Genomic DNA, 18,410 nt, shown 5'->3' on the forward strand with positions numbered 1-18,410 from the left:
TTTTATTTATTTATTTATTTTTAATACTTATCATCATATGCACTTATCATGCACATGTAACAAGTCGGCGTTTCATGAACCATCATGCATACAAAGCCATCGTGCCGTAAAGTGAGGAACTAAACGTAATCTCACCATTAGTCCAACTTTGTTGATGTTTTTGAACGAGTCCAGAAAATCAGGTGAATAACACCATTTCGCCGTCAATAATAAGTTTTCCCATAAATAAAATTATTACATCACAAAATAAATAAAATTGGCGTTTTTGTTATACATAAAATTAGTTAAAGCTCAATAATATTTTTGAAATGTGGCAAAAGTTATTTCCAATGTGCTCAAATTATCTGTAAAACGAGACAATAATGTTTTTATAGCAGCAATAATAACACAATCAATATTTACCTGTAAAAATTCCATTAATGAATATGAGCGACTCTGAAGATTATGGAGGTGATTCGGACGCCGAGGAAGACTTATCAATCAGGTTCGTATTCAAATTTAATGAAAAGAATTGATAAACGAAATTTCATGTCAAATTTTTTATTCAGAAACTATGAAGTCACAAAATCTCCCAGTAAAAATGACCTCTTGCCCTTACTGGAATGTCCGGTTTGCATGGAACTACCCCTGCCCCCAATCAGAACATGCTGCCAGGTAAAATATTTATGTTGACAGTTTAATTTAACGGCAAAACAGTTTGTTAATTAATCTGAAGCAATTAAAAAATATAGTAAAGTTTTAAAATTTGAAATATGCAGGGTCACATCATTTGTGCGGCATGTACTCCTCGCCTTCGAGTCTGTCCCCTTTGTCAACAACATATCGGAACTGGACGAAATTTTTTTGCGGAAGATTTTCTGAATAAAAGTATATTTCGCTGTAAATATTATGAGGACGGGTGCTTTGTGGAACTTCCAGGAGTAAAGATTAATGAACACGTTAAAGACTGTCGATTTAGGTAATAATACTTTAAAAAATCGGTATGAAACCGAAAAATCAGTGTTTTAATTATAATGTTTCTTTTTCGTACACAGACCTCTCAAATGTCGTTACTGCAATAAGAAAGTTGCATTTAACGATATTGACCATCACTTATTAAAAGCGCATCGCATCGGCCGGTGGGATTTGAACGACGAGGGGGCAAGGATTTTAATGTGTCACACGCTGAGGACGCGAAATCCGAGTAAGTTATCAATTTAATACATTTCGACCAACTGAACATATTGCTTTACGTATGCAAATTTTTACAGATGCCGTTTTAATCGACAATGGAGAAAGTGACTTTCACGGATATAGAACCTATCTAATCCTTATCCTCGCCTTGTTTGGATTCCTTCTCGTCGACTTTGTACGATTTGATCCCTCCAACGACGACGACATGGCTGGATTCTTTGCCAGTTACTATAATTTTGTTCTCTGATTCATTCCAATCTTAGTTCTTTCACTACATAACGCCAAATCTGACGGATATTTCCAAACAGTCGTATTAATTGAGCAACTATGAATGTACGAATTACAATACCAAATAAATAATATACGGGATCAAATAGGTAGCTAGCTAAATACATAGGTTAAGTTTGAAAATAATTTTGTTTATCGCTCCCATTATTCATTGTTTATAAGAATTTTGTTACGAAATAAATCTAGAAAATTGTTCGAATTTGGTATAAAATAGGTAAAATATTATGTAACTTATTGCTACTTTTTTTCCGGAGAACGAATCCAGGGGCAGCAACACCATCCGAAGGGAATTCATCGGGTCGAATGATTTTAATAGCTATCCATAAGGCATCATTAGTCCGGACAAGAACTAGGAAACGCAATTTGGCAAGTGAAAGCGGTAGGAAAGTCACGTCTGGATAAAACCAGGTTTTTGTTGTTACACTCATTTTCTCGTCCAAAACCAGAAAACCAGGACGGAAATTTATTTCTTTTGCAAAAAGAAGGCATCATTAAAATTCGCCGCTATTCTATTGCTTCGTCAATACTCATTAAATTAAACGATTCAATCCTTGGAGAAAGGTTAGGTAGCATTTCTGTAAAATAGAGCGAGTAATGGTGTATGTGTGGGTATAATAAAGTATAAAACTGCACCCACTGCCCTCATTTTCAGAAAGTCGTCATTATTATCCAATCCATCCACAATCCGATCCAAATTCTCAAAAGAACTGATGAATGAATGAAGAAAGTAAAATCTCCCAATTACGGGGAAAAGTTTTAGGACCCCGTTCAGCTCATTCGACTACTTTTGTTCGGCACAATTTCTCTCTCTTTTAAATCTGAATTTTCTCCTGAGTTTTGGGATCCATGCATGCATCGCAAAATACTTCGGCTAGGACGTGCCACTTGTCACCACAAATTTTAATATTTGAATTTGTTTCCTGCACAGGTCAAGACCCCGGGTTCTTAAAATGTCCAGAAATGCGGTCAGTGGCAGCGGAAGCTTGGGGGCAGATAGAGGGACAATGTCCCCAGGGTTATTCGATGTCTCCATCATCTCCCCATGTTATATAAACCCCTCCCTCCCATATCCTACAATGTTAATGTCCCCAGATGTCCCCACGGCCACTGAATGCAATGCAAAATTTTTTAACAATTCCCCAAATTGTGACCAGTACACCAGTGGACCTCTGGAACGTATGCATAACTTTCACATTTATGCAAAATTCCCACCTATAATCCTCGACGAAATCGTACACCTCCATATTTACATAACTCTTCCATAAGCTCTCTCCCTAAAATTCAATACCTTTCAAACTTGCATGATTTTATTACTTAAATTGACGCATTTAGACTTCAGAGCTTTCTCCGTATTTCATTTCACAATTCAGCCATTTCACTCTTCTGATCTCCCTTTCCTTCGTTACTAACGCTGAACGGCTTCATTTCATTTCATTTCATGCCTCCGTCCGCCTCCAGCACCAAGGTTTTCACTCACTCACTCACAATAATAAGTATCAATTTCCAAGAGAAAGTAAGTGAAAGCAGGGTAAAGCAAAGCAACCTCCAATTCAATGGAAATTAATCTCCCTGCAAAAGAGAGGTTCACTTCACTCACTTTACATTCGCCTGGCCTGACAAATAAGTCAATATCTGACTGACATCCATCCATCCATCTATACGGGCACATTTTAGTATTGATTTTCACATCACAACGTGATTTCTGTCCGTTCTCTCTCCACAACTTTCCCAACTTTCTCTAACAAGGAAGAACAAGAACAGAACAGAGGCAGCAAGTTTAGATAAAAAAAAAGCAGCAGCAGCAGAACAGCGACGACCAACTAACCTTCCCATGCACCGAATTTGGCACAGACAGGGTCCGAGGGAAAGTTGGGTTTTACCAGAACAGCAGGTCTTGTTCCGTGTGGACTGGAGAAAACCTGGAAATTGGGACTTGGCCAACTTTCTCTCTCCGTCCACGGAATTTGTCTGCCACCGGAGAAAGTAAAGCATAGGAGTCGAGACGAGAGGTTGGTGGTGGTTTCAAGGCAGTTGTGACTCAGCAGAGAGACAGACAAGGTGTGGATTTTTAGTATGACCACATGAACTATAGTCGACGTGGTTGGTTTTTGTGGTTTGGTTTTTGGACTTTGTGAGTGGAGGAAGATTGGAATAATGGATGGACGAGAGAGTCCAGTCATAAACAGGTGATCATCATCATTGAACGAATGGGTGGAAAAGTAACAGAACAGAATTGAATTGAATGTGTGCGTAAAAAGGAGAAAAGTGTTTTCTGGTGATAAAAGGGGACGAAATTAGATTTTTTATTTTTACCAGGAGGAGTGGTGCTAAAATATCTGCTACGAGTAAAAGCAAGCCAGGTGTGCAGGTAGAGGCAGCTGATATAAAATAAAACGGAAATTTAATATCCGTCAATTAACATCAATTTTTGTGTTATCAAGTGGTGTTGTGCGGGTAAGTGTTTTGCTACTTGATTCTTCATATTGATATTACAGGCTGGTTGGTGATGATTCATCACTGATGAATGATATCGTATGTCGGTCATCTATATGTGTCCGATGGTGGGTGGAAGGACAGACTAATTTTTGGAGAAAAAGTGAAAGCTGCTAAGTTTTACGCCGTATTTAATTTTTTTTAGAAAATTGAATTAACTTCGTATTCAAATAGATGCACTTCCATACATCGATATAAAAATTAAATGGCTTGACTCATTTAATTTAGTCAACGATATATCCACATAAATTTATAGATTGAGTTATAATGTTGAACATATTTTGTTAAAGCTGTGTGGTTTTGACTGACACGTAATATTTGCAATGGGCGATTACGCTTATCTTTTTAGACGAATATATGTACATATTGTTGGTAGACTGAAATTTTCGGCTTTCCAGCGATTTTTTGTATGTGTCACACACGATGACACGATTCCACCGATAACGATGATGTGTCATATCCCGTTGATGATACCGCAAAAGTTCTGTACTTTTTACATATATGTTAACCGTTGAGTACAAGATTATACATTTGTGTCAGTCATACTCAATCAAATCCATACTTTTGGAAATTAATAATGCAAAATAACTGGACCAGACCTACATCCATACCAGACATTGCTCTCATTCATTAATTAACTGTCAGGTTAATTACTGCATCTATCCATCCATATCGATTTCCCACCTAAAGTGACATTATTTAAGCCGACAAAATCCTAAATAAATGAATCAATTTTGAACCGCTTTAATGGAAACTCACTCACGAACAGCAACAAAGCACTTTACTCCAAAATTGGCAATTATCCCCACACTTTGCTCCTATTTAGATAAGCCTTTTGTTGATCCAAGCATTAAGTACTTTTTAGCTACATTCATATGTGTGTGTACATACCCTATGATATGCAAATATTTGCTTATTTACGGCACCACTTTATACTCCTTTTTAATGCCCCCATTTTATTTACAAGACTTGGAAAAGTTCCCAAATTACGAAAATTACCAAACAAAAAAGACTAATTAATATTTGACGAGTTTCCTCTCCAGAAAAATTCTGAATTCCTTTGAATTTTTCTTTTTGCATAATGGCCCAAAACTTATTAGGCAAAGAGAACTCTTCTCAAGTCTTCTTGTTAATCATGCATAGCATAACTGGAGGATAAGTGAAGGTTGATTTAGCTGAAGCAGTACGACAGATTATCAGCCTTGAATACATTACAGCCCTCATATCTCTCTCTCTTGGAGCTTTCTCTCTCTGAAGAAAATTTAGATTAAGAAAGTTTGTTCGTGCGAAAGGCGTAAGCAAAGAAATTATTCAGGCAAGCATATCAAAACTGAGTTGACACTTTCTATTTGCGTCCTGTCAGAAAAAGCCCTCTCGGACAAAACTGTGTGTGTGTGTGTATGCCGTCAGGATAAAGTTTTACTTGTAAAGAAGGATGAATGTTTTAGCTTAAATAAAATCCTGTAGAATGAGAACAGAACACACCCACCGAGCCACCCACCCAGCCAGCCAACAACCCGCTCCATCCTGCAAAGTGAAGTCTGCTCTCGTTAAAAAAAATCTCTCCAGTTTCAAACCTTTCTTTCTTTCTCGGTCCTATTTTCCTTTTTTAGGAGAGGTGTTGTTCCCCGAATTTGTGAGAGGACGAATTTTTTTTTTACAAATTGGAAACTCTCCTAGCTCAGTGGCCGCGGAAGCGTGAGTGGGGGCAGAGGGACAATGTGCCAAAGGTTATTCGATGTCCGCATCATCGCCAATGTTATATAAACCCCTCCCTCCCCCATCCTACATGCTAATGTCCCCACAGCTTCCGCGGCCACTGATTACTTACGAGTATAACATACTTTTACGCAGTGGCCACGGAAGCGTGGGTGCGGACAGAGGGACAATGTCCCATACGGCTGTTCGATGTCCCCATCATCTGCCCGTCTTAAATAAACCCCCCCTCTTATCCTACAATGACAATGTCCCAGATGTCCCCACAGCTTCCGCGGCCACTGATTACACGAGTTTAACGTACTCTTTAACAGTGACCGCGGAAGCGTGGGTGCGGACAGAGGGACAATGTCCCCACAGTTATTCGATGTCCACATCATCTCTCCATCTTATATAAACCCCTCCCTCCCTCATCCTACTATGTCCCCCCCTTCCGCGGCCACTGTCTCTCTCCCTATGTTTATTATGTCTGCAAAAAATTTCTTTGTACTCCGGATCGTGAGAACTCTCCCAGTTGCAAGCTCTCCTAACACAAACAACACAACGTGTACTTTCATTTCATCAGGTTTCTACATCATCATTTAGTTTATAGAAGAGAAGAAGAAGAACCAGACACTAAATCAATTTCGAATTCCACTCCCTCTTCCATTAATTTGGTGTGCGCGTTTTTTTTTAGCCAGAGCTAAAGTGAAGTTGCAATTATCTTACGTCTTTCTTTCTTTGTGTGTTTGTTACAGGAGGCGAGGGCGAAATCTGAGCTGCACCTTTTTCCGAGGAGGAGAAAAGCAGTATTACCTAACGTAACGTTACTACAAGAGTGAACATTAAAAGAGCGATAAATCATTCTCCTTTCGTGGAAAAGAACCTCAAAACTTGAAAGAAGAGGCGGATGAGAGAAAATATAAGGCACTTTCTTTCACCAGTTCGAAACTAACATAACATTTTAACAAAAAAATACTCCCGAGTTCGCTCCCATCATCGTCGTCGTCGTCATCGTCATCATCATAAGAGATCTGAGAAGACACAAAAAGAATACCAGTCGTCCGTCGAGGTCCTTAAGAGAAAGAGCAGACAACGTATCATCACAGAAGACCAACCTCGCTCGGATTAAAACGGTGACCCATCCAGTCAAGCATCTCAAGCAAGAAGCAAGGAAGGAATGGTATCAAATATCACGTAGAATATAGCTTATTGCTACATCGGTCGGTCGGTGGTTTGGTTTCGTCGGTGGCATATCCTAAATTCTGGACATCACATTCTATCCATCCGAGAAAGTGGATTGGATTCAGGTCACGCTCGACCCACAGCACAGTCAGCAAAGTGGAGTTCTTCGCATAGCATAACGGAACGTTGCTGCTGAGGTTCAATGTTCAAGATTTATTAGCATCATCATCATCATCTCGTCATCATTGTACGTACGTCTACAAATTCCTTCCCCAGATTCCGCACACGATATTGAAAACATATTGAAGCAAATTGAGGTTGTGTTTTGAATCGGAAACTTTATAAGTTGCAAATTAATCCATAATCTACCTATTTAAGTAAATATAATATATTCATATCAGCGGCAGCAGGATCACTCGGAATTTGCATCTTGTTGGTCTCTTGTTGGAGAAGGAAAGCAATTTCACAGTGTTTGTCTTGGTGTCACTCAAATTGAGATTTGATCCCAATCCAAGATTATTCGTATCCTGTGGTGAACTTGGAAACTTTGCGAGAAGACCAACAACGGCAAGAAGAACCACAGCACCACCGAGCGAAACGACGACTTTGAAGTTTAACTTTATTTTATCGTGATTTGTGGCCATTCCGTCCGGCCAAAAAGGATCGGAACGTGAGATAAAACGCCTTGTTGTTTCGCCAAAACCTTCTTATCGCCAAGCCAAGAAGACCAACAAACAACCCCACTCATTACTCAACATTACCAAATTTTCCCGTCTACACATTAAGGAAGAAGATCGCTTTACTGCTCTTTGGGGAAAGTGAATAATTTAGTGATCAAAGACAACAACAACCAAACCACCACGAATAGCACCCTTTTTCCGGAGAAATCAAGCAAAAAGGAGTAGAAAGGAAGACAATCGTTCTAAATAAGTCAGAAAAAAGTCTCTTGGGACTGATCCAACCGTTTTACTTTGTACGAAACCTATCTATCTATACCCGCGTACTTTCATTCATTCTTCTCTCGTATCTATCAGTCACAGACGCACACAAGTTCAAAACCAATCCTGATTAAAGAATCCTGTCTGACGGACAATTGGTTCTTTCTCAGTTGACTTGCAATCAATCAAGACATATATTTTTTCACTGGAAACTTCTACTTCTTTTCCAAAGCCGACTCTCGGTGCGGTTGGTTGATAAGCTTTAAGCTCTTGACTTCCAAATAATAATAAGAATACATACTGGTCACCGACTTGGCTTATACGCATCGCCAGTCGTCGTCCTCGTCGTCGTTTGGCTTTTCTCTCTCTCTCTTCGCCAGAAGGCTGTTACACCCACGCGTATTAGAAACTCTGGACTCCTGAGTGGCTTGGCTTGGCTTCGAGTGGGAGTTGTATACACAGAAAGAAAGATCGACTTCTAGCTGGATCTGGTTCTACTTTTACCTACATCCCACATTTGTACTTTAGAAAGCTTCTCTCGAATCGTGGCGTCGTCGTCATCGTCATTGTGCGAGATTCCTTACAACATCTAAAGAAGAAGTATCATCATAAAAAAAAGTAGTCGACTCAATTTGTAAAATGGGCGATTTGGAAATTTCTATTGGAGACGAGCCCACCGGGGCGGTGAAATGGTCGGAGATGGATCTCACCAATTTGGACCTTAATACGTGGAACTATATCAACCGGAATTTTGACTCGAGCCCGTTCCCCATCGATCCCGTAATTAACAGCAGAATCGCATTGTGGTAAGTGAAGAATCGGCATGTTTGTCTTATCTCTTTTCTCTCTCTCTGGTAGCTCTAAATATGTATGTGGGCTAAATTAAGTCGAGGTTATATACGAGTTGTTGCTGCTCGTGTTGGTTTGGGGGACGAAAATATGGTATTGATTTCGATTAAGGTAAGAAAAGGAAGGCACCACAAGACTCGCTTGTTCGTTTCGTTCTTTCTTCGTGACATTTGCACTTTGTAAGCTTGTAAAAGTCGGTCGTTTCTTCTTTCGACGAGGTGAGAGTGAGACCGACCGGTGTGGAAAATAAGCTTGACGAGCACGCCAAAAATTGAATTATTAATATTAAGGAATCAACCGTCATCATCATCATTGTGTGTCATGTTAACCAGTGACTGCGGAAGGGGCGTGGGGACATTAACATTTAGGATGAGGGGTTTGTATAAGATGCGGACATCGAACAACCGTGGGGACATTGTCTCTCTGTCCACACACTTCCGCGGCCACTGGATCATTTTATACGTTTGAGTAGCCTGAATTCTCCCAGTGGCCGCGGAAGCCCTGGGGACATTAACATTGTAGGATGGGGGAAAGGGGAGGTTTATATAAGATGGACAGATGGTGCGGACATCGAACAACCGTTGGGACATTGTCCCTCTGTCCCCATGCACGCTTCCGCGGCCACTGCTGCTGTTAAAGGTCTTATTCGAGAGCGTCCTTCGACGTTACCTATAATATTACTTATTACACTATTTTGATGATCTCTGCCTGCTGGAGAGAGGAGCTTAGTTCGTGTAGAAGAGCACTCTACTTACTTTGTGCTATAAGCTGCCACAATTTCCCATCATATTAAATAAGAGGTCCTTCAGCACGGGTTGTAATTGTAGGAATTAAAATTTTATAGAGTTTTACTTAGTTCCACTCCAACAGAGATTCGTTATATAAAGTGATGCTTATATGCACACATGCAGAATATTCTAGAATATTCGTGGTTTCGAATCTCCAAAGAGAGTACAAAGGGAACCCTCGAGGGACATTTTGACCCAAAATGTCAAACGAAAACTGGGGAGAATGCCATCCATCCGCAAAACTGAATATACAGTAAATAAGTACATCCATGTATGTCAGACAGTGGCCGCGGAAGCGGTGGGGACATTCACATTGTAGGATGGGGAGGGAGGGACGGGTTTATATAACGTGGGGAGATGATGCGGACATCGAACAACCGTGGGGACATTGTCCCTCTGTCCGCGGCCACTGATGTTCAGAGGATGATGCGCTTTCACCAGCAGCGACAACAACAACCACTACACTCCGTATGTATGTACTTATTTGTACATACATGTTTACTTGCAGAGTAAATAGTGACACATCACTACATACAATTGTGAAGAAGAAGCTTGTCCTACTTAAAATACTCAAGGGTTCATCTGGCCCTGCACGATAAGTGCGACACACAGACACAATTCCCTGGATGATTACACACACTCAGGACAGTAAATAAAATCTCAAAGTCGGAAATGTCGGACTGACTACACAATAGTATGAAATTATTCTGCCCGTGCACATCTCTGCAGTGGCCGCGGAGGGACAGAGGGACAATGTCCCCACGGTTGTTCGATGTCCGCATCATCTCCCCATCTTATATGAACCCGGCCCTCCCCACATCCTAAAATGTTAATGTCCCCACGGCTTCCGCGGCCACTGCACCTCTGGCACTGAGGACTTTCTAGGAAATTCCATCCCAGCCGTAATAAGATAATAATGTAATGTATGTAGAAAAGTAGATGCGGATAGAATTTAATTTTGCATAATCGCCCCATACGAGAAATATATGTGAGCTTAGCACTTACTTAACAAAACAAAACATGCTTTCTCTCTCCGCGTCTGCCAGCAAAGCAACGGAGCAGAAACGCGCAAAATAAGTATCTCCACTCTTTCCGGTTCCGTGATCTTTCTTGCGTCGTATTTATGAAGCAATAACTCACTGTAACAATTATGTGATGGTATTATTGCCTCCCCATGTTCATGTTCCCTTCCTTGTTCCAGGTTTGGCGACATCCTGTCCTTAACGGTCGATGGACTCGCCACGACGACGAATGAGTCTTTGGATGAAATCCAAGAGTCCATACTTTTCCGGACGGGAAGCAATTATCCACAAGAAATTAGGAATGAGATAAAATCTATACGAACTGGCGAGGCACGTGTGGTCTCTGGACATCCGAATCTTCCTTGTCGCAACCTTCTGCTCACGGGTAAATGTTTACTAATTTTAAGCATAATCTTTGATGCTTATATCTACTTCTAGATGATGGATTTAACAAATAATAACAATTTTTTATCCGCAGTGACTCCGAGATTTTCTGAAAAGTATAAAACCGCAGCGGAAACGGCGCTTTACAGTTGTTACAGTAGTGTTCTTGAGGTAAAAAAATTGACCCTGGACTAAATTTTGGTACTGATTTTTTTCATTGATCATCACAGAAAGTTAGTGAGAAGCGTATGGAAACGGTAGCAATACCTCCGCTACATCTCGGAGGCAAGACAAACTTTCCGGACGAGTTGGGTGTCCACGTGGCGATCAGAACGGTGCGGAGATTCCTCGAAAAGGGACACTCTTATCCGAGACTTATCGTTCTTTGCGTTCCTGATCCGAAATTATTCAGGTGAGACGAACACGAACATGCACCATTTGCATAGTTTATTACTTACAATAGCACGAAATCTCACTCAACTATGAACCATTTTAGTAGTTACACATTCTAGAATTACATATTCTAGATACAATAGTACGAGATTCACAGATTAACATAAAACTGAAAAACTTTTCTACGCAACTACACCACATTTACACTAAAATCTAATAACCCTCTTACTATGTATGCTCCATATACTACAAAATTATCAGGAATGAGTATTTGTATGTATCTACTACTCATTGAATACTGCTCTGGATTTAGCCTGATTTTTATTTATGGTCAAAAGCATACATATGTAAATATTTAATAATTGAATACTTTTTTTATTCAGTGAAGGCCAAACCAAATGATTTCACAAATTTCTCATGCATCAACCAACATTGATAAGTATACAAATATACATGTGTCATGACACATGATGACAATGGATGGGTTGTTGCCGAGCTGATATTTTTTAGTGACGCAAAGACCCAACTAAAAAAATGCAATTAGGCAAATAATAGCCCAGCAAATGTGTTAATATTTGAGTCACCGTAAATTATTATCAACCTTTCCGTGTATTGGGTACGCAACAGCGTGGGGAATACATACACATTACAAGTTTAGTACATACATATTTACATGCATATACCAGAAGTGGGATAGATACAAATTATTATGATGCATACAGTGAACAATTTTCTTGTAAAAGTTGATATTTATTTTTAAACGGGAGACAAAGCGTTGCTGATAAGCATTTGCTCCCAAGCACTTCTGTCTTATCTCATTATTTATTACGTCAAACGCCACGAATATCGAAACAGTTCGTCACTTTGGTAGGATTTCACTCCTTTTAAAAAACAATATTCAACTTTGGAATTGAACTGCGTAATAAAGGAAGGATTGTCATGTCATCAGTATTCCTATCTCAAGTCTGTCGTTTAATCGTATAACTTGAATTATTCTGTTTTTTCACAGCCTTTATTTGTCATTTATGGTCTGTCACTTTCCACGCGAACCAGGTAAGCGAGCGAGTTGTCACACTTGTTAATAATTAAGAATTGTAGCAATCACTGACCGCGGAATCGTGGGGACAGAGGGAAAATATCTCCACGGTTATTTGTTGTCCCCATCATCTCTCTGTTATATAAACCCCTTCCTTACAATGTTAATGTCCCCAGATGTCCCCACGCCTTCCGCGGCCACTGGTAGCAATAATAAATAAATTTGTTTGTAAATAAATCCAATTATAAAATTAAGCATTTTGTTTACACAGCCCACGAGGAGTACGCTTGTGTTCGGCTTCCAACTCAAATTGGTGATGAGGAAGGAGCTGCTTGGCTTCCTGATCGGAAAATTCGAATTTTCGCCAACCCTGCAGAGCATCCCGAACGTAACGAGGAGGACGATTTGGGAGTCGGCATCATGGAACAACTCAACCGAGATTTTGTTCAGATGAAGGAGGACATTGACAAAGAACGCTTGATCACGGATGGGAGAAAAAGACGAAGTTTTTCCAGTCTCTCTGAACCAGAGAGAAATATTGCTATTGAGATTGAAACTAAAGAAAGGTAACAAAAAAATACTTATTGTTAGTCATGCAGAAACTTCCGGAATTAAGTTTGGGGGAAGCCTGGGGGAAAGAGTGTCTTTGGGGGAAGACATTTCCGGGAACATTAGAAAGGTTCTGGAAATATTCAAAATTTTGTATTTGCATACCCTAATAATTTTTCGGGAAGATTTTGCACGAACATTTCAAAACGCTAATAAAATGGTAACTTTTCGGTACTTTAATTTCCCTCCAGACAAGAACGTATCCTCCGACGTGCACGAACGGAAGACTTGTCGTCAATCGAGAAAACGGGATGCCTGGTAAATTTTACGTTTATTGCATCAAACGCTCATACATATACTGGCCATAGGTATTAAATCAATTTGTTTTGATCCATTTAGTACCGAAGTGGCCAAGACCGATGCGGGTGAGTGTACATACATATACAAAATTTAAAAAATACTACTCCCATTTAAAAGCCCTCTATAAATTTCGTTTTCACTTTGTTCTAGTCGTCAAATCGTGGTGGTTGTCGGGAAATGGTTTCGCCCAGAGGCGATGGATCTGGATAAAACATTTCTCTACTTGGTCCGACTCCTTGATGATATCGACGGTCCGTATTGTGTCGTTTACTTCCATGCAGCTACAGGAACGGAGAATAGGCCTGGTTTAAAATGGATGAGAGCCGTCTACGATAACCTAGAGTATCGATTCAAGAAAAATCTCAAAGCTCTTTATATCATCCATCCCACCATGTGGACCAAGGTAGAGAACTTAATATATATTTATTTAAGCGGAGATATACCTTCTTGCGTGGTCCACAACTTGAAATGGAGGTTTCCCAGCGTATGCTCTCCGATTTTGAGCAAATTAGTGTCAATCGATCACAAACTTAGTTAGTATTAAATTTGTGAAAGACACGATCTCCCAATGGGCACGTTTGGCAGAGATATTTGCATCCGAAGAGGAGAAAGCGCGCAGTAAAGTCGACAAATTTTACACTTTCCAAACTTACTGCACGTTTTCTCCTCTTCGGATGCAATTATCTCTGCCAAACGTGCCCATTGTGAGATTCTGTCTTTCGCAAATTCCATCCCAACTAAATTTGTCATCGATTTCCATTAATTTGCTCAAAATCGGATCGCATTCCTTGGGAGACCTCCATTCTTAGTTGCTCGCATGTGGACCAAGGTAGATATGTACATACATATGAGTTCCTTTTGCTTGCTGCGTTCGTGCCAAAACTGGTGATTGCCTTCATTAACAATTCTTGACCATGATCGATATGCCCTGGTTTTAGACTCTACGGTATTTCTGTAACATTTCATTGTGAAAGTCAAGTCTGCGAGGTGCCTATTCTTCTCAAACTGTAGCATAAACATTAGTGCTAAAGTCTTTCGAAATTTATGTTCCCTCCGCTCCCATTGTGGGACGTGGACTGCGAGTCTAATAAGGAAAGTTGGACGTGGAAGTGAAAATTGGAATTCAGTTTTATGAATAAATTATCATACTTTCTTCTCTCCTGCTCCATCCATAACCCAGTCCGTACGTAGCATTTACCACCCAGTACATATTACAATTATGACCCGGTAACAGTGCCAAATAATAAACTTGATATTAGAGAAAGTTTTCGAAATGAGAAAGCACTTTGGTTATGTTTTATGCAGCAATAATAAGTGGTTCGGTTCACTGATTGGAATTTGTTCTGGCGAAGGAAATATACTGAGCAACAAGGTTGGCTTGGCATTTCGGTGCAGTGGCCGCGGAAGTGTGGATGGGGACAGGGGGACAATGTCCCCACGGTTGTGAGATGCCCGCATAATCTGCCCATCTTATATAAACCCCTCCCTCCCCCATCCTACAATGTTAATGTCCCCACGGCTTCCGCGGCCACTGATAAGCTAGGTATGTTCATTCCTATGAGGTTACCTAAAAATTCTCAGCATTTCGTGTCAAGTTCGTTCCTTCTTTCTCTTTTACCTTGCGTGATAGAATTACATTACAGAAATCAATTCCTTTGATAACCGACATGCATTTCCTCTTATCGCTCACCTTACCTTACTTCTTTCCCATTCCATACATATTCACATAAAAACAGAAATAGCCAGCCAACTAACCCAAAAAGAGAAAAGTCATTCGGAAAATTCACTCGGAATGCCCATTCTAAACGATATGACGTTATTTATCCGTTTTATGACGGTAATAAGAAAATTGACATGATCCAATAAGACATTGCAAATTATTATTAGCTTATTTTACGTAATGCTAGGTAGCCAATTCCCATTTGCTAATTGATCAACCAACATGCCTCATTTACATATCTACCTTTCCAAGGAAAACAATTAGCAAAATATGTATATTTATAAACGTTTTTCTCTCCCTTTTTGCAGGTCATGTGCTGGTGGTTCCTTACCTTTCTGGCGCCCAACATCAAGCAGAAATTACTCAATGTACCGGGCTTATCCGAACTTTACGCGGCTGTTGAACCCAATCAGATTAAAATCCCGGCTTACATCTCAGAACATGATATCACCCTGCATGGTTTTGGAGCCATTGCGTATTCCCACACCCACTCGGGAGCCTCCACTCCGGTCAAATAACGAAGCAGAAATCTCTAGTAAAGAAGAGAAGAATTCCAAAAAAAAGATAAGATGTTATCCAAACGGTGCTATATTTTACGACGAAAAATATGAAAAAAAGAGAGGGTGTTACTTATTATTAGACAAATGTAGATTATACACTATACACACATCTCAAATCAAATCTGGAAGCTGGGCTTGAAACAAAATAATAAAATATCTTTTACTCTGGAACTAATAAAAACGGGCTATGAAGAATAAGAAGGATATAATTTTCTGAAAAATTTCGACAGAAATGTATTCAACAAACCTTTATTGTTCTTTGATCGTTGCCAAATCCTAGTCCAAAGTATAACAATTAATAGTAATAATTAGATTAATGTGTGTGTACCATGAAAGTAATTAGTACATGCGAATGATGACTTTTGCAACGTGCACCTTAATATGAGTGAGTTTTACTGTGAGAAAAAATGAATATAGGTAAAAATTATGTCATATTTAGTGAAAATTTATGCGTTGATTGCTAAATGCAGGCATCGAATGTACCTTAGAAGAAAGTAAATATTTGTGATTTGAACCCACCTCTGGACTGGTGAAAAAATTGAATAATGAGAGAAAATGTATAATACAAGTGTGCTTTGATTTTGTAATTGCAGTATTAGTACCAAATTCATTTAATTTAGGATGTAGTAAATATGTACCAGCGTATACCTTACCCTAGAAAAAGTGCAGTTTAATATGCATGAAATAATAAGTGAAAAAGTGTGTATTCTAACTAACTAAATAATTTTGAAAGACAGGAGGATTAGTTGTAGATAAATTAGTAAACCTTTACTAATTAGTAAAATCGGTAGTTATCTATTATATAACTAATCACGATAAACTAATATCCGCGAGACTATAATTTTCTAATAGCTTAACTTTATTTCGCATTTCTGAAATGATTCTTGCAGTATTTGATAACCAATAATTTTTCATTCATATTTACATTTAATTTGTATGATTTTCTTTAATCACATACATAACAAGTTATGAAACAATTAATAAATTCAAACCAAAAAGTGATACATACATGATTTTTGTTTCGTTTTTTTATTTATTTACTTATATTTTTTATAACTACGAGTTTCACAAAATGTTCTTCCACGTGGATATTAATCTTAATTGATTATCGTGTAAGGTATCTAGCTATGCCAAATTTTGAAACTATAATACCAATCTAAATCAAAATATCACGTTCAAATGCAATTAAACATTCAAATAGCAATACAATCAACGTTGAAATTTGGTTAGCTAAAATTGGAAACCTCTCGTACTCTGTCAAACCTACTGTTGAAATAATATTAATAGTCTCAAAAAAATCTGAAATGTTTCCTGACAGATTATCAGATTCTCTGTATTATTTTCAAAAACCAAATAACCTCTCAGAAAATTTTCCAAGGAATTGACCCCATTAATATTGATTAAATCCAGAAATTTCCCCCTGAACCCCATGCACGCAATGATTAAATTAAACTGCTCACATATGAACAACGACTTAAATTATCATAAATTATATTAAACCCTCGCGTATTTAATAAAATTATGTTATACAAATAATCCTATAAGGTAAACTAATAATATACCGGAAATACTTATATATGCAAAGTGAACACAATCATGTAACACGGGGATGAGATAAAAATGACAGGTATCTAACTAAACTAGCAAAAAAAGCAGGTGCGTTGCCTTAATTCAAACATAAAAAAATTAATGACACAAAACTATAATACAGAAATAAATAAATAATGACAACAACTTTGCATAAAGTTGAAAATCAATCATGTTTTAAAACTTTCTTGAATCTACTATCAAAAAATTAGTGACAAAAAAGTGGTTCGATATCAATTGAAAAAATTGTAATTCTTGTGCGTCGAAATATTATTTTACGAAATTTCATGTAAATGACCGCATAACTTTCACTCTCGTTAATCAGCCCTTTCTTCTTCTTGTCCTTCACACAAATTAATGTGCGGGTTACACACCAATTAAATAATTAATTAATATTAATTAAGTCTACATTGTTACATAGTAGAGATGAAAAAAATAGTAAATACCTGTTATATAAATCTTAAATAATGTAGTTATTAGCATGACAAAATCATCAATTGTTGTTCTTGTCAGAGATCGTCATTCACTAAACATTCGTCGTTACTAACCTCGCCCAGTGTATGTATTTATGCAATACATAAACTATTTAGTGTCAACGTCACAGTGGCCACGGAAGCGTGGGGACAAAAGAGGGACAATGTCCCCACGGTTGTTCGATGTCCGCATCATTTGTTCATGTTATATAAACCCCTCCCTCCCCTAACCTACAAAGTTAATGTCCCCAGATGTCCCCACAGCTTCTGCGGCCACTGCGAATAAATAATCATAAATCAGACGTCAAAGAAAATTTATTTATCTTTTATTCCTGCTAATGGATAATCAATCAGTTGGATTTTTTGGTGATACCACCACCAAACCAACGATACCTAAATTATTGTCTAAAATATTATACATATTATTAACCAGGAATATAAAATAAAAAAAGTTAACGTGTGCAAAATGTTGTTGTGTAACTTGCAAATTTATAACCGCATCCAGGAACGCATGAGATGTCAGCAGATTTAGCATTTAGCAAGAAAAACTTGTCGTTGCAAGTGGAATTTGCATGACTGCAAGAGATGAAAAGTTGAAGGTGCAGTAATACATCTGATCTTTAATCGTGACATCAAAAATATCCATCAAAACGAACTAAAAGTGGATGAATAGGTATAATTTTCTAAATTTTTGCACGTATCTACATACAAAACATATTATTCAATATTTTCTAACCACAAAAAATTATTGCTAACTGGCCAAATTATTATTTCTATTACGATATAATAATTGAGCATTATGCATGTTGTTACTTGTACTTTGGTTGAGTCAAGTTCATATTAACTGCACGACCTTGCCAAAAAGTGGATAAACGGCTCCAGAATTGCTTTCTTATGCAATTTATTCCACGCCCGTA

The 18,410-nt window shown here is 38.5% G+C and overlaps 2 protein-coding genes and 1 long non-coding RNA gene across 4 annotated transcripts; 2 read left to right on the forward strand and 1 right to left on the reverse strand.

Annotated features, from left to right (window-relative positions):
* Positions 1 to 171: 171 nt before the first annotated feature.
* On the forward strand, positions 172 to 1,665 carry LOC110854070 (E3 ubiquitin-protein ligase SIAH1B). Its single transcript, XM_022102467.2, has 5 exons — positions 172 to 484; positions 549 to 654; positions 759 to 958; positions 1,035 to 1,183; positions 1,251 to 1,665. The coding sequence occupies exons 1-5, from the start codon at positions 420 to 422 to the stop codon at positions 1,418 to 1,420; spliced, it is 690 nt and encodes a 229-aa protein (XP_021958159.1). The 5' UTR covers positions 172 to 419; the 3' UTR covers positions 1,421 to 1,665.
* On the reverse strand, positions 1,420 to 6,413 carry LOC118436508. The gene is made up of 2 exons (XR_004835511.1): positions 4,714 to 6,413; positions 1,420 to 4,638 (listed from the first exon to the last, which is right to left on the reverse strand). It is a non-coding gene; the product is annotated as an uncharacterized LOC118436508 (long non-coding RNA).
* On the forward strand, positions 3,409 to 16,443 carry LOC110853846 (protein GDAP2 homolog). Of its 2 annotated transcripts, XM_035854736.1 has the most exons (12): positions 3,409 to 3,915; positions 6,408 to 7,151; positions 7,236 to 8,578; positions 10,611 to 10,816; positions 10,910 to 10,986; positions 11,046 to 11,227; positions 12,218 to 12,261; positions 12,516 to 12,810; positions 13,045 to 13,111; positions 13,193 to 13,218; positions 13,304 to 13,556; positions 15,182 to 16,443. In XM_035854736.1, the coding sequence occupies exons 3-12, from the start codon at positions 8,412 to 8,414 to the stop codon at positions 15,389 to 15,391; spliced, it is 1,527 nt and encodes a 508-aa protein (XP_035710629.1). In that variant the 5' UTR covers positions 3,409 to 3,915; positions 6,408 to 7,151; positions 7,236 to 8,411; the 3' UTR covers positions 15,392 to 16,443. The 2 variants fall into 2 exon arrangements, with proteins under 2 accessions (XP_035710629.1, XP_021957884.1); XM_022102192.2 differs by having other exon boundaries at positions 6,408 to 8,578.
* The last annotated feature ends 1,967 nt before the right edge of the window (positions 16,444 to 18,410 follow it).

The sequence above is a fragment of the Folsomia candida genome, unplaced genomic scaffold (genome assembly GCF_002217175.1).
Source record: "Folsomia candida strain VU population unplaced genomic scaffold, ASM221717v1 Fcan01_Sc009, whole genome shotgun sequence".
Lineage (NCBI taxonomy): Eukaryota > Metazoa > Arthropoda > Collembola > Entomobryomorpha > Isotomidae > Folsomia > Folsomia candida.